This window comes from Saccoglossus kowalevskii, chromosome 2 (assembly GCF_978046115.1).
Source record: "Saccoglossus kowalevskii chromosome 2, keSacKowa6.1, whole genome shotgun sequence".
Lineage (NCBI taxonomy): Eukaryota > Metazoa > Hemichordata > Enteropneusta > Harrimaniidae > Saccoglossus > Saccoglossus kowalevskii.
This window is the reverse complement of record NC_140642.1, coordinates 7,502,644-7,517,133: the sequence shown is the minus strand read 5'-3', so window position 1 is coordinate 7,517,133 and position 14,490 is coordinate 7,502,644. Positions and strand designations below refer to the sequence as shown.

General features: G+C 33.2%; 2 protein-coding genes across 8 annotated transcripts in view; one reads left to right on the top strand and one right to left on the bottom strand.

Annotated features, from left to right (window-relative positions):
- Positions 1–1,090: 1,090 nt before the first annotated feature.
- LOC144359979 (protein yippee-like 5) lies at positions 1,091–7,527 on the top strand. Of its 3 annotated transcripts, none has more exons than XM_085490445.1 (3): positions 1,097–1,203; positions 3,188–3,259; positions 5,573–7,527. In XM_085490445.1, the coding sequence occupies exon 3, from the start codon at positions 5,610–5,612 to the stop codon at positions 5,961–5,963; it is 354 nt and encodes a 117-aa protein (XP_085346571.1). In that variant the 5' UTR covers positions 1,097–1,203; positions 3,188–3,259; positions 5,573–5,609; the 3' UTR covers positions 5,964–7,527. The 3 variants fall into 3 exon arrangements, with proteins under 3 accessions (XP_077869004.1, XP_085346571.1, XP_085346566.1); XM_085490440.1 differs by having other exon boundaries at positions 3,188–3,264; XM_078012878.2 differs by lacking the exon at positions 3,188–3,259 and having other exon boundaries at positions 1,091–1,203.
- Positions 7,528–9,288: 1,761 nt separating this feature from the next.
- LOC102806727 (uncharacterized) overlaps positions 9,289–14,490 on the bottom strand; it is a 42,494-nt gene continuing 37,292 nt past the window's right edge. For all 5 annotated transcript variants that reach the window (XM_085490409.1, XM_085490418.1, XM_085490422.1 and 2 more), the window contains one exon: positions 9,289–14,068. In XM_085490409.1, coding sequence (XP_085346535.1) covers positions 11,220–14,068 — 2,849 coding nt within the window. In that variant the 3' untranslated portion in view covers positions 9,289–11,219. The remainder of the gene's footprint in view (positions 14,069–14,490) is intronic.

Sequence of the window (14,490 nt, the reverse complement as noted above, 5' to 3'; positions counted from 1 at the left end):
GTAATTGTGTGAGTAACACATTTATTATGATTAAGGGTACATCTTCTGTCCTGTTTATGATTTATAACATACGTGTCAATCACCATAGAAAACATTTTATGTAATATTTTGTATTTTCATATTGTTGCTTTGAGACGCTTTGCTTGATAAATAAATTTACATAACAAAGATATCTGTGCTGTGTGGATTACTTTTATATCTTGTTTATGCAAAGGAAAACCCCTAATTAGTGGAAACATTTGAAAATATTGAAATCCAAGTATTGAAAAAAAATGTCTAGCATAGAAAAGCAGATTCCAAGGTCTGTAACTTATTTGTTCATTCTAACAAAGGTCTTGATCTCAGCTAGGATGTTTAGGAATAAAACGAAAGAATTTCTAATGTTAGGCTTTACAAATTGTATTGGAGGGCAGACATTTATTTTTTACTTTTTCCCCTTAAGGTAGACGCCTAGTCATAATTTTTTTTACAAAATTGGTCAAATCGCAATGACAATGTTCATTAGTTTATTATGTACAAACATGAAATGGCATTATTTTGTGTGTTACAATTTAGCTTTTTGAGAAACGTGTTCTAATATATCTTGAAAATTGCTATTTTTAGAACAATTCCATAGAACACAATGTTGAAGAAAAATTGCATTTTTTAAAGCTTTTTAAAACCCAGATGTCAACAACAAAAATATATGATTTTTTCACCCTATGTAACTTGGCTAGATTTTGAGATATTGGATAATATCTCTGCCATAGGAACCTGTGGTAAAATACAACTCTCCATTTCTCGAAAACAGGCTGGTGACCCCCAACTTTTTTTTAGGTCAATATCCTTATATTGCCTTGGAGTACAGTTTATTGCAAAATGAATAAATTATGAGTAGGCTTCTACCTTAATGTAATGGTTCTCTTCTTAATACAAAATGATCGATTCCGTTTGAAAACGTCGAAAAAAAGTGTAATTTAAATTAAAAATGTTTACTCATATTCACAGCCGGTTAAAAGATGAAAATGCTATCGGACCCTTATCGTAATACAACATTCAAATCTCGGTCAGTGCGTTACTCGCGGGTAATAACCACGTGGTATTCCAGCTGTGACGTCAGATTGTTATTGTCGACAGCTAGGAAGCACTGTCCTGATCAAAAATACACGAATATTTCCTTCGTATTTGGAGATAATTCTTCTGTTGTCTGCATGAATAATACTGGTAAGTCAAAACATGTTAATTCATGAAGAAACTAAATAAATTTTGTACCAAAATATTGTGGAATAGTACCGTTTTCCGTAAATGTTGTGTTCTGTCAGGCTTTATACATGGAGACTGTATCAAATATGCAAAATAGCTTGATCAAGGGCATCCAACAACAAGGTTGTTTTCTGCGTGCGCTCTAAAATGTCCAACTATTTGCCTTTCTATTTGTCGCTCATAAGTTGCTCTCCGAAATTTGATTAACACCTGGCCCAACTTCAAAGACTGGTCTATTTTTATGGAGTTGCACGCGGCGCAACCAGCCGGATTGATTTATTTACCTTTTTTCGATCACAGTATTTCACGTCACGTTTAATCATCATTCTCTACTTGTGAAACCTAACAGTTTTAGTCATTTCTACGATCCTGTCGAAAAAACAGGAACTTGTATCGTATGACATCCAATACACACGGCATACTCCGCTGACATCTTGTCTGTACACATATGATTCATTTGCATAACAACAATAGAACAAGCTGGTAGTACATTGTATTATCATTTACATTTATTACACAGAGGGCGTGTTTCTACACATTTGTTTATTCAACAAATTTAGTCTGTACATGCATCCTTTTATTGCCAGAATGTTTAATTAAATGATTAGCCTGCATGTTTGCCTGAAACATTTTCGGCTGTATTTACTGCTAACTACTTGTCTCAATAGTGGTCAGTTTGTAGATCAATTACAATTCTTTGGATTCCCAATGTATGATATATTTTAAGGTCTGTGCTTTTAACTAGTGATGTCTTGTTTCTCATCAAATCTTTTTTCTTACCCAATTGTAATTTTCATCTTCTTCCTGGGTTGTTAACTAAGTTATTAGTCATGGTCTAGCTGGCAGTGAAGATTGTGTGTCATGTTAATTCAGGGAACTATAATGATAGCTCCCTGGTTAAATATGGGTCCCCTGTGACATAGATATTGCATGTGAAATGTTTCTGTTTCTTTGTATAAAAATTGAACATGTGGTCGGTCACCCATGGTTACTAGAAGAACGGTTAGGAAACTCAATTCTTTAGTTAGAATGCATGTGTTGGTAAACATTTTAAACAAAAATAAAATTACATATTTGTTCGAAGACGATTTCATCCATTGGAGTTTCTGTAATTTTTTTTTCAAACAAATCTTTTCGGTTTTTATAGCATTGTCATGATTTGGTATGAATAATAACACTGAAATATAAAAAAAATATATATATATATTCAGATTAAAACTGCACTATGAAACCAAACAACTTCCTGTGTCACTTACACTGACAGTGGTCAAAAAACAATATGATGGCTGACATGGCTTTTTGGGTGAAAAAGTCTGCAAACTTTGAGAAAATAGAACTAAGATAGTTTGAACTATCATAGTTCTGTCATAGAAGACTCTAATTCAATGTACACACTTGTGAAACGTTCAGAGATGCATTTTTGGGATACAAAATTGTTGGACATCAGCAGACGCAGACTTATGATCGCCCTACTGAAACGATAAAAATATTCTACAACAACTTAGTATTTAACTTACAGAAATTATAACAATGTAAACTATAAATACTAATTTAACAATGCGTTGTACTAAAATATAATTTCCATCCGATTTTTCAACAATTTTCCCGAACTATTATGACAAAGGCAAACAAATTGGTTGAAGTTGCTAACCTAAACAAAACAAGCGTTATTTTCTAAAGTTATGATTGTAGTTTTGATAATCGCAGTTCTATATTAAATTACCCAAACAATAAGGAATACTAACATTTTAGAACATTCACAGACAGAGTTTTTGGGGAACAAAATGCCATGGTCAATTTTGATTCACAGACTTTTAACAAAACAATCTGTATTTTCATTTTTTTGAGAACAACGAAACCTTGAATATCACACAACATTCGCACAAAAGTAGGTGATGTTTCTATGTTGATCTTTTGGCTAATTTGTTCTATTTCTTCAATTTAGTGGACACACATGGAAAGCGAATGAAGATAGCAATATAAGCGATGACATCATAGTAATTGGACACATATCAAAGTAAAGTCAGTGGATAACTAGCATATCTAACAATAGAGTTTCCTAACCATTCTAGTAACCGTGGGTCATCATAGCTTTTTGACTCCCGTGTGCGAAGCACAAAAATGGAGTCTTTGCAGTTAGTGTGTGTGCGTGTGTATGTGCGTGTGTGTGTGTGTCCGTCTGTTCCACTGATATCTCAAGAACCATACATCAGTTTATGATGAAACTTGGTGCATAGATGCTCTGGGCCAATGCGCAGATTTGATTAGGTTTTGGTAAAAATCCATGCATATTAATTACCTAATTTGCATGATAATTAGCTGATTTTTAGCTGTTCCATGACTATTCCACTGATATCTAAAGAACCACTCATTGGATTTTGATGAAACTTGGCACACAGATGCTCCAAACTAATGCGCATATTTGATTAGTTTTGGGTAAAAATCTGCAATATTAATTACCTAATTTGCATAATGATTAATCAATTTTCGGCTTTTCCACTGATATCTCAAGTACTAATCATCACATTTCAATAAAACTTGGTACATAGATGTCATAGGACACTGCACAACCTGATAGTTTTTAGGGTAATATCAGTATATATTAATTAGCTAATTTGCATAATTAATTAATTTTCAGCTTTTGATATTTCAAGTAGTAATCATCACATTTCAATGACACTTGGTACATAGATGTCATAGGACACTGCACAGACCTGATAGTTTTTCGGGTAATATGAGTACATATTAATTACTTACTTTGCATAATTAATTAATTTTCAGCTTTTGATATTTCAAGTAGTAATCACATTTCAATGAAATTTGGTACATAGATGTCATAGGACACTGCACAGACCTGATAGTTTTTAGGGGAATATCAGTATATATTAATTAGCTAATTTGCATAATTAATTAATTTTCAGCTTTTGATATTTCAAGTAGTAATCATCACATTTCAATAAAACTTGGTACATAGATGTCATAGGACACTGCACAGACCTGATAGTTTTTAGAGTAATATGAGTACATATTAATTACCTAATTTGCATAATTAATTAATTTTCAGCTTTTGATATATCAAGTTAGTAATCATCATATTTCAATGAGACTTGCTACATAGATCTTCTAGGATTATGCAGACACCTGATTAGTTTTAATTGGATATTAATTACCTAATTTGCATAATGTTCCACTGATATATAAAGAACCACAAATTGGATTTTAATGAAACTTTTAAAGAGAACTATGCATAAACCCAAGTAGTTTTTGGTAAATATTTATGCTTATTAATCACCTAATTAACATAATTAATTAACACTGATATCTCAATTACTGATCATCACATTTGAATAAAATTTGGTACATAAATGCTCTAGGACAATAGACAGGCCTGATTAATTTTGATTAATATTAATTCTCTAATTAGCATAATAATTCATAATTTTTTGTTCTGTTCTGTTCATATTAGTTACCTGATTTACATAATTAGTTTTCAGCTTTTCCATCAATATCTCATGTACAAGTAATTTTGAATTAATTTTTAATGTGTCTTCAATACTCTCAGCACACGGTTCTTTCTAAGCTTTCTTTGATTTGGTTCTGCAGCCCCTGGGATGCATGATCCTGAAAATATGCCTCCTGGGTTCAACCAAGTGTGTCAACAAACTAATTGAAAAATTCCTGGTCCTTTTTTTTATTCAACACAAAAACATAAATAAATAAATAATAACAAAAGCAATAGGGCGTTGAATCAGGCAAGTTGAAGTTTAATTTACATTCAAGCAGTACAGTTGTTGTGCAGCATGTGTAGACACCAATTTAGTTTATATATCGAACAGGACGCAGTGTAACAACTGTAGCACACTGTTGTAAATAGTGGACTATTGGAAACTTTGGATGGGGTGATGGCAGAAAAAACTGCAAAATATTTCTAATTAATTTGCTGTAATTTGTTTTCCCCACAGTGTGAAATTCTTTTTCCCAAACTGAAAACACTTGTTCTTGGAAGCTCAGCAGTTTTGACAATCAGTCTGTTCACTGAACAGTGTCTTTGACAATCAATACACACATTTTGTCGTTTTGGCACATACGACATTTAAAAAAAAAATCAAGAAAGGGTAGTTGCAAACTTGGCTGCTTTCACCAAGTTTTTGTAACAGGTTGAATCGACAGCAGCCGCTTGGTCACTGACACATCTGTTGCACGTTATTTTTTTTTTTTTAGGACAGTGGCACATCGGTTTTATTATAAATTTTGGTAACTGGATGCTGTCAATTTCATATATTACACTGTACCTTATTAATTAAGTTGTAAAATTTTTGTTTTTTTCTAGAACGCTTTCCAGTAACCCTGCATTAATTCACATAATCATGGGTCGCATTTTCCTGGAACATATAGGAGGTGTAAGACTTTTCTCTTGTGCAAGCTGTGATACCATATTGACAAATCGTGCCGAATTAATATCAACTAGGTTTACTGGTGCAACAGGAAGGGCATTTCTCTTCAATAAGGTTGTAAATCTCAATTACAGCGAAGTTCAGGATAGAGTCATGCTGACCGGCAGACACATGGTTCGGGATGTATCCTGTAAAAATTGTGATGCCAAGCTAGGATGGATATATGAATTTGCCACAGAAGATAACCAAAGATATAAAGAAGGCCGAGTGATCCTGGAAAGAGCTTTAGTAACAGAAAGTGAAGGGATTGAGGAACATATGGACTGAGATCCCACACTTGATATAGATATAGTTTTGTACAAGCTTTTGATGAGGTAGTGTGATTCTTGTGAGGTAGAGAATAATGGTTATTCTGTATTATGACTATTAGATAATACATTCAGTATAACATTATATCAAGACTTGAAAGAGATCACACTCTAAACAATAAAATTGTCATCTGTGATAAAACCAGACTTTGGCATCTCTGATGATGACTAATTGAAGCTGCATCCTAGGAGAAATTGACTCACTGCTGTCATCAAAATGTGTGAATGATTTGTGACAGTCTGACATGTTTACTGCACTGCAGATATGAAGTGTAAGCACGTTGGTTGTTACTTATTCAGTTAACTTGATCAGGTTTGCATGAGAAATTAAAAATAAACTGAAAGCTTCTCACAAGTTACATTTCTGATATATATGTGGTATGTTGATTTTAATACAGTGACTGATACTGTGTGTAAAGAGGAAAATAGTTGAGGGTTGGTTTTAATTTACATTGGTTAAGTTTTGATTTTATTGTAGAACATGGTTAAATTCCCATATAATACTGGACGAGATGTGTTGTCTAGTGTTGATTTATTCTTTGAATTTATTGTTAGCATTGATGTTTATATAGAGAAGTCTTGGATTTGCTATGCTATGTAGATGTACAGTCATTTTATATTAGATTTGAAAGAAAATCCGGCTATATGACCTCTAACATTAAAATCCATACACTATTCAGACAGCTTGAAAATGATATTATCAGTATATTTATATTATATAACTTTATTTAATCTAGATGTATCGTGATGAAGATAGTTATTTTTCCAAATAATATTCAATTACTGCTTTGTTTTCTCGACTTATTAAAGCATTCAGTGTTGTGAAAAATAGTCTGCAATACCTAAATTGAGCTCTTTCAGTGTCAGCAGTGGATTCACATAATATAACTTGTCACCCCTATTATTGTGCGTCTGATTTACTTTAAATATAAATACTGCAGTGCCATATTTCCTCTATTAGAAATTCTGATAGTAAATGCTTAAATGTCAAATTTACATTCCTGTAATTTTGGTGACATAGGGGAAATTTGGTACATTAATAAAACATCTGGTAACACAGCTCTTGGATGGTAAAGCCATCTCAGAAGAATGGTCATTATACCAAGTATACTATATTTGCTTACATAAATGACAAAGGTGTGTCTGTTTTGTTTTAGCATACAATATACAACATTTTTGGTTCATGTGCACTTACTAATATTTGAGATGTAGAGCCAACTCATACTGTTTGTTTCTTAATATTTTTATTTAAGAACCTCAATGCAAGATTATATTAATTCAGTTCCTAAAGTAAAAATTTAGGAACCGAAATATCGGCTTATATTTGGTACCTTTCATATACTTCAAACACTCCTGGTATACTTCACGTTGTTTTGCTTTTGGTAATCAGCTGTGATTGGCCTCTAAAATAGCAACTTTGAATCGTAAACTGCACTTTGTATTAATTTTTGTCATTAAGCTGTTACTGTATACTTGAAATGTGGGAAGTTGTGTTTAATAATACAACAATTTTGAAAAACAAATCCTTGTAGTATTTTCATTGTTGTGTGTGATGGTATGAATGATTCACAGGCTTCCTGTCAAATGCATGAAGAGATGAATTTATGAAACATGACTGGGTTGAATTTCTATTGGACAGCAATTATAATTTATAAACCATGTGAAGGAAATCCTAATTTTCTATAAAGAAATCTTGTATAGTTGTAATGTAATTTACTCATTGAAGTTAGTTTTCTGGAAAGATTTATTCCAAGCCAGAATAAGGTTAGTTCAGGTTTATTCAACTCCAATGGGCATATGGTCTCATTTGCTTTTTGGCAATCAAGAGCCATTGGTTTGGTTACTTCCATAAATCAAATTACTTCCAGATCGAGGCTTAGCCAACACCATAGAAACTATATTTGAAGAAAAGATTCAAATTGTGTAATTTGGATGACATCAATTCAAGAATTACTGTATATACAGTTTGATTTACAAAGGAAATTATGTACACATTAACATGAAAAATGCAGTATTAGTATAACTGATTAAAAATTTTGAAAAAATGTTAATCATATGCTGCACTCTGAACAGTAACAAAAATATTTCAATTTTGTATTTTTTTTTACTCAATTTTTTAGCTTTAAATTATTGGTTAATGAAATTTGAGTTCCAAGTGGCGTATACAACAGATTGTTTATTTACATCAAAACACGTGTTCCTTGTAGTAGTAATATGGCCAAAAATAAAAACAGCCGTTATTCGGCCATCTTTGATCTGATTATGAAACACACTGATATGTGCCAAATTCGAATGAAAATGGTACATAAATTGTGGAAATATAGCACTAAGGCCAAAAAGTCAGATGGCTGTCAAATTGTCATGGACATGCATCCTAACATGTATAAAGTACATGTATGTGCCAAATTTGAATGAAAACTGACAGAGCATGTCCAAGATACCGCATAAAAAAAAAAAAAAAAGAAAAGATGCCTGCCAGTCGACCATCCTTGATCCAATTGCGAAATAAATCGTCATGGACATGTATCCTAACATGTATAATCTATGTACCAAGTTTGAATGACAACTGACAAAGCATGTCCAAAATACAACATTTTCAAAAAACAAGATGACTGCCAGTCGGCCATTTTGATCAAATTGTGAAATAAATCATCATGGACATGTATCCTAACATGTATGTACCAAGTTTGAGTGAAAACTGACAAAGCATGTCCAAAATACAACATTTTGAAAAAACAAGATGGCTGCCAGTCGGCCATTTTGAATCAAATCGCTAAACCACTGCATGTGCATATGTCCCACATAAAGTACTAGGCACATGCAAAGAATGAACGGAATCGGTCCAAGGGATTCTGAGATATGACTCCGGACGGACGCACGGACGGAGACCGAATTATAAGTCCCCGTTTTAGGACTTCGTCCAAACAGGGACTAAAAATGTGCAAACTTAGAGAAGATGACTCGGGTACTTGTTGTGGTAAGCATCCTGAAACACTTACACTACCGGCATTGTTCTGTTGGTGTAGTAGAGAGTCAAAATGCTTCTGGAGCGCTTCAACACTGGTATCAACATGACCATTTAAGTCATTATTTGTGGAGACTTCAATTTTTTATTAAGCAGTAGTGATCGGAATAAAAATCATATTTAATGGGCGTAAAAAAAATAGGACTTTTCCTCAACATTACAATTTTTTTTTCAGTTTATTGAATTGGCTATTGTCCGGACAAGAAAACTAGAATTGGATTGATGTATCAATATTATTAAAATATACTTAACACAATAATTTGTCAAATAGTTGATAATGTCAATTTTATTCTTTCCATTAAAAGGCCAATTTGGCAACAAGAATATTAAAATGAACAGGATTAAACAAGAAATTAAGTTTAAATTCCATCTGACTGATGACATAATGTAAATAGTGTAGTTTATTTACTTTTACAAAAAAAATGAAAATCAAATTGCAACTTTATTTATTTACAATGTTTGAAAATATTTCTTTATATTTAAAATTATTTTATTGCTAGCAAAATATGCAGCAGAACCAAGTGGAATAAGAGTGAAATCAATCAGAGAAACACAATTATCACAAATATGATTGTTTGCAACTAAAACTGGAATCTGTATGCACATGATTAATTTTAAATTCAATATCCAAGTTACAATACAAATTTATATTTGTGTGAAAACTTAAGCAGTTTTTGTAAAATTGATAACGCATTTTATCAAAATAGATGCTTTTATACTTAAAATTATTTACAATTAAAATTACACCCATTTAGAAGCAAGATTAAAAAAAAAAAATGACCAATGGCAGCTGTGGGATACTAAAATTCATGAAGACTTGTATTTAATTTCAGATGCTTTCATTTACACAATGTGCTATTAAATATTTCTTTTAATAAGATTCAAATAAATTATTTCTCATTCTAATGGCAATGCTAACTGTGTAAAGATATCTGACACAATGACCACCAATATGGATTTTTCAAACTCTATTAGTGTAGAATGACATACTGTAGAAGGTTCAAATGTTCACTGGGATTAAATTTGAAAAATCTAAGGGAATATGGGTTAGAATTGACCACATTGACAAAACTGAATTGTAAACCCAAGTATAACAACAAAATATTGAAATTTAGGCCCAGTGAATATTACCTCTTATAGTACTTTATCACTAATTCCATCGGCTGCGCAACCTGAATCTAATGACACATATCAAAGCATTTGGATTCATCCTACCTCCCTCCATCCATGTAATCCTCTGAATATAATGCTGTGATTGTTATGCCCATTAAGCCACATTATTAAAGAGTCAACAATTTTAAGTTAAATACAGTAGTTACATATTAAGAGAATTGCATGGAAGTAAACAATGACTGTAGTATTTGAAATGGAACAAAATGTAAATATATTTTCTCCTGGATAAAGAAACACATACCAGCCTTCAAATTTAAATCTTCATCTTTGACAACACTGCCCCCCTTAAACACGGACTACAGTTGAAAGCATACATGGATCAGACTTTACAAAGATACTTTCAATTCAGAAGTCACTCAGGAATTGTGTTAACCTTAAATTCTGTTTCCCAGACCTAATCGTTGAAACAATAATTGAGACCACAACACTTATCTTTTTGGTCCACGTACAATAAAGACACACACTTGGTAATCAAGACCTGCTATATGAAAATATCAAAAACAGGGTCAAAGTTCAATAATGTAAAATGCTTTATTTTAGCTGGAATTAATTTTCGCTGAAAAAACTCTTTGGGTGTTTTGTATGGAATTTATTTTTCACTGATTTTTGTCAAGTTAAATGTAAAATATAGGAAGAAAAGTTATATTAGCTGGATTTTATTTTCACTGAATCATCCCTTCAATGAAAATAGCAAAATCAAATTCTAAGCGAAAATAAAGTATTTTACAGTATTTAATCACATCACTGTTATCTCGGAATACTGTTTATCAATACCACTTATGACCATACAATGATTGAAACTAGCAAATAGACAGCATATTATTGATAACCAATTAATACCAATGTGGTATTACATATACTTGCATATTCCATTTACCTTGTAAATAGGACGTGTCATTTGAGTAGACCCTACCCCACCATGTTATGAACATTGACAAATACCAATCTGAGTACATGAAAAATTGAATACATGCACAGAAAAAGAATGAATTTTAAATACAGTTTTATTGTATTAAGTTAACTAATGTGTAATTTCTCTGGTGCCACACTATTTTCATCACCATATTCAGTTTTCACTGTGTTGCCAGCAACAGAAGAGAAAAATAAATCAGGTGAAGGTGTCTTAGATAATTCATCGGTGATGTCAGCTTCCAGCGTTGACTCATCTTCAATGCTATCCTCATAATCCACAGGCAGATCATCCAGCTGATCTAATGTACTTAAAATATCAGAGAAATTTTCTAGCGATCCATGGGGAGTCTCATACTCTGAATTGTTTCCTGAATCACTTTCACTGTCATCTATGTTTGGATGAGGAATCATAGAGTCAAAGCAATTGTTTAATGAACTGACAGCATCAGGTACTTCTGAAGAACATGATACAAATGATAGATTTGAATCCACTGTATCAACTTGGTAAGTGTCAGCCTGACATGATACAAATGATGTTGATGAATCTATTGAATCTAATTTATGTGCATCTGATGAACATGGTGTACATGATGTTGTAGAATCTGTGCATTGAACTTGATGAACCATGTAATTATTATCATTTTGGCTGCTTTCATTATCAACTGAAGCAGCAAGTCGTTCAGCTTCAATCTCTTCTTTTGGATTTCTTTTCGGGATTGGTTTTGCCATGGAATTTTGTAGTTCTCGAAATCTGTCTTTAATTGATTTCATCATGACTGGCATCAAATCATCATTGTCTGTACTGCTAGATTTCCTGGAAAGACTAATGGATCCTTTAAGTTCTTCTTTTATTTGATGTAAAGATGAAGAATGCAGAGGAGATCCTGTATTGCTGATATGCGTTTCACTTTCAGAACTACATATTGATGACCCATCACTCGGATCACTGACCAACTCTGACATTGGTCTCTTTTTAAGTACAGTCATGGAAGTAGATGATTCTAACTCTTTCCTGCGTTCTTCAATTGATTTAAATAAAGGTTCAATATCTGGTTCACTCTCTTGTCGCATGAACATAGCTGATGCACAGCGCCAAGTCTTAATTGCTGGAATTGGTGATACTGACAACGATTTAGACAATTCTTCAAAAGCTTTTATATTGTCTTGTACAGTTTTTTTTCTAGTTGAGTTATCATCCTCAGCGTTATTTCCACTAACTATATCAGCTATCGAAGCAGCATATAATACTGACCCTGAATCAATTGCAACAGTATTCAATGACTCAGAGTAAACATGTCGTAAATTGTAGTTTAGTGAACCTCCTTGCCTAGCATACCTTGCCCCAATAGTAGTTCCACCAGGAGCATTATCTCCTCCAAGCAAATCAACAAGTTGTTTTTCATAAGTATTTGTAATGTTTGGAGTGCTATCAGATGTACTACGTTTTTTTACAAACTGCTTGCTAGCCTTGTTCTTGAATTTCCGACTGTAAGATCGTGCAAATGAGTATACATTCATTGGTGACTTTTTCTCTCTTTCTGGAGTTTCAGGTGGAGTCTCTTTGGCAGATGATGATGATTTTGTTTCATCTGAAGAGGAATTCTCCAAATACTGACTAGATCTAGGGCTTGGATTAGGACTTTGAACTGGGCTGGAGCTTGGTGTTTTTTGTCCAGTTATGCGTAAACCAAAATTGTGAAGCATATGTTTAATACTACCAGACAGACTTTCTGTTGATGTGCTATCAGTACTATTGACAGTAGGACTGCTGCCTGCAGCAGGAAATGCCGGAATACTTTTATTAGAATGTTTTGAGTTTGCTTCCATGTATTTCTTTAAGTCATCCACTATTTCAACTGCTTCTGGTGTTAAAGGTACACTCGGTTCAGTTTCTGTAGCTAGATTTTGGGGGTCAGTGCCATCACTTAATGACCTTGATATTGGTATTTTTGTTACTGACGATGTTGCTCGTATGTCATCACTACTACAGTACATTTTACTATGTACTTCACTGAGTAACAAAGTTGTCTGTGGTTCCTCAATACTAAGCAGTGTTTCCTTTGCAGGTGGTGAGGGTGTTGGTAAGTCTGCATCTATAACAGTTTTTTTGCCTATACTTTCATTCACAGGAGATGAAGGTGCACTGAGCTGTGGTGCTTCAACAAGTGATGTGTTAGATGATTCTATACTTGTAGTTGCTGCATCTGTCCTTTTCACCCAGATATCCTCCTCATTTTTACTATCTTTACTGTCTTTTCTTTCTGCAATAAATTGTTTAATCTTATCTGATCTTTTCATTCTAAAGATAGCATTTGTAAGACTGTGTTGCTCTAACACAGATGTACTACTACGATAGTGACTAGGTACACCCATACTATTGGCAGCTTTCCTCCTTGGAACAGTGTAGGCTTCCACAACTCTTGCAGCTTCTTCCTTTGGACGTATTTTTTCTGTATCTTTTCTCAGTGTATCACCCTCCACAGTTACTGCTGCTACAGAATCAGTATTACTATCACCAATGTTGTCTTTCGCTAGGGGAGTTGTCTCCTTTTCTTCTTCATTTAGATTTTTGTTGGAAACATCTTCTTCATAAATAATGGCATGTTCACTATTTTTTTCTTTATTCTCTAAACTGCTTTCTTCTGTCCCATACTCCCTATACTGCATGTCAGAATCAGTAACACTCCTCTGAAGTTTTCTCGTATCTTTCATTTCTGGCTTGAACTCTTCTGAAATCTTACTGTTGCTCACTGCTGTGTTTTTCTCAGTGTTCCCCATTGTATCTTCCACACACGTGTTAGCTGTTGTGTCTGACACAGGTTCTTCCTTCTTGAACTTATCAAATACAGCCAGTACATCTTCACTCCAACCCACGCTGTCTCTTGGATTAATTTCTGCAGTAGTCTCCAGCTTTTTACTCAGTCTCTGTGCTCTTGGACTTGCATCATCACCACCTGAAAAGATAAAGACCCAGAATTGTTTTTAAAGACAAAAAATGTAGAGATCACACTGCTGCAGGACAACAAATATTGCAAATCGTTACTAGAAATAATTTGAAAATTTTATGGCATTCATGTAGATAAAATTACACGTGACTCGTATCGTAATAGTATTGAAGAAAAATTTTCACTGCTACAAAAATTAATGATTTTCACAGACTCGCATAAATTAAAGTGGTTTACAGAAGTACACAGCCAAAAGTAGTTTTACATCAACTTACTCCTTTCCTTTGATGAGACTTCAAGTACAGCAAGTTTAGTAATTAGAGTTACACACTTCAAATGTTTATTTTCTAAACTGTATTTTGATTATCATTTCATTTTTTTATGAAGTCAAACACAAAACAAGGGAAGCATAAAAAAAATTTGACAATTTA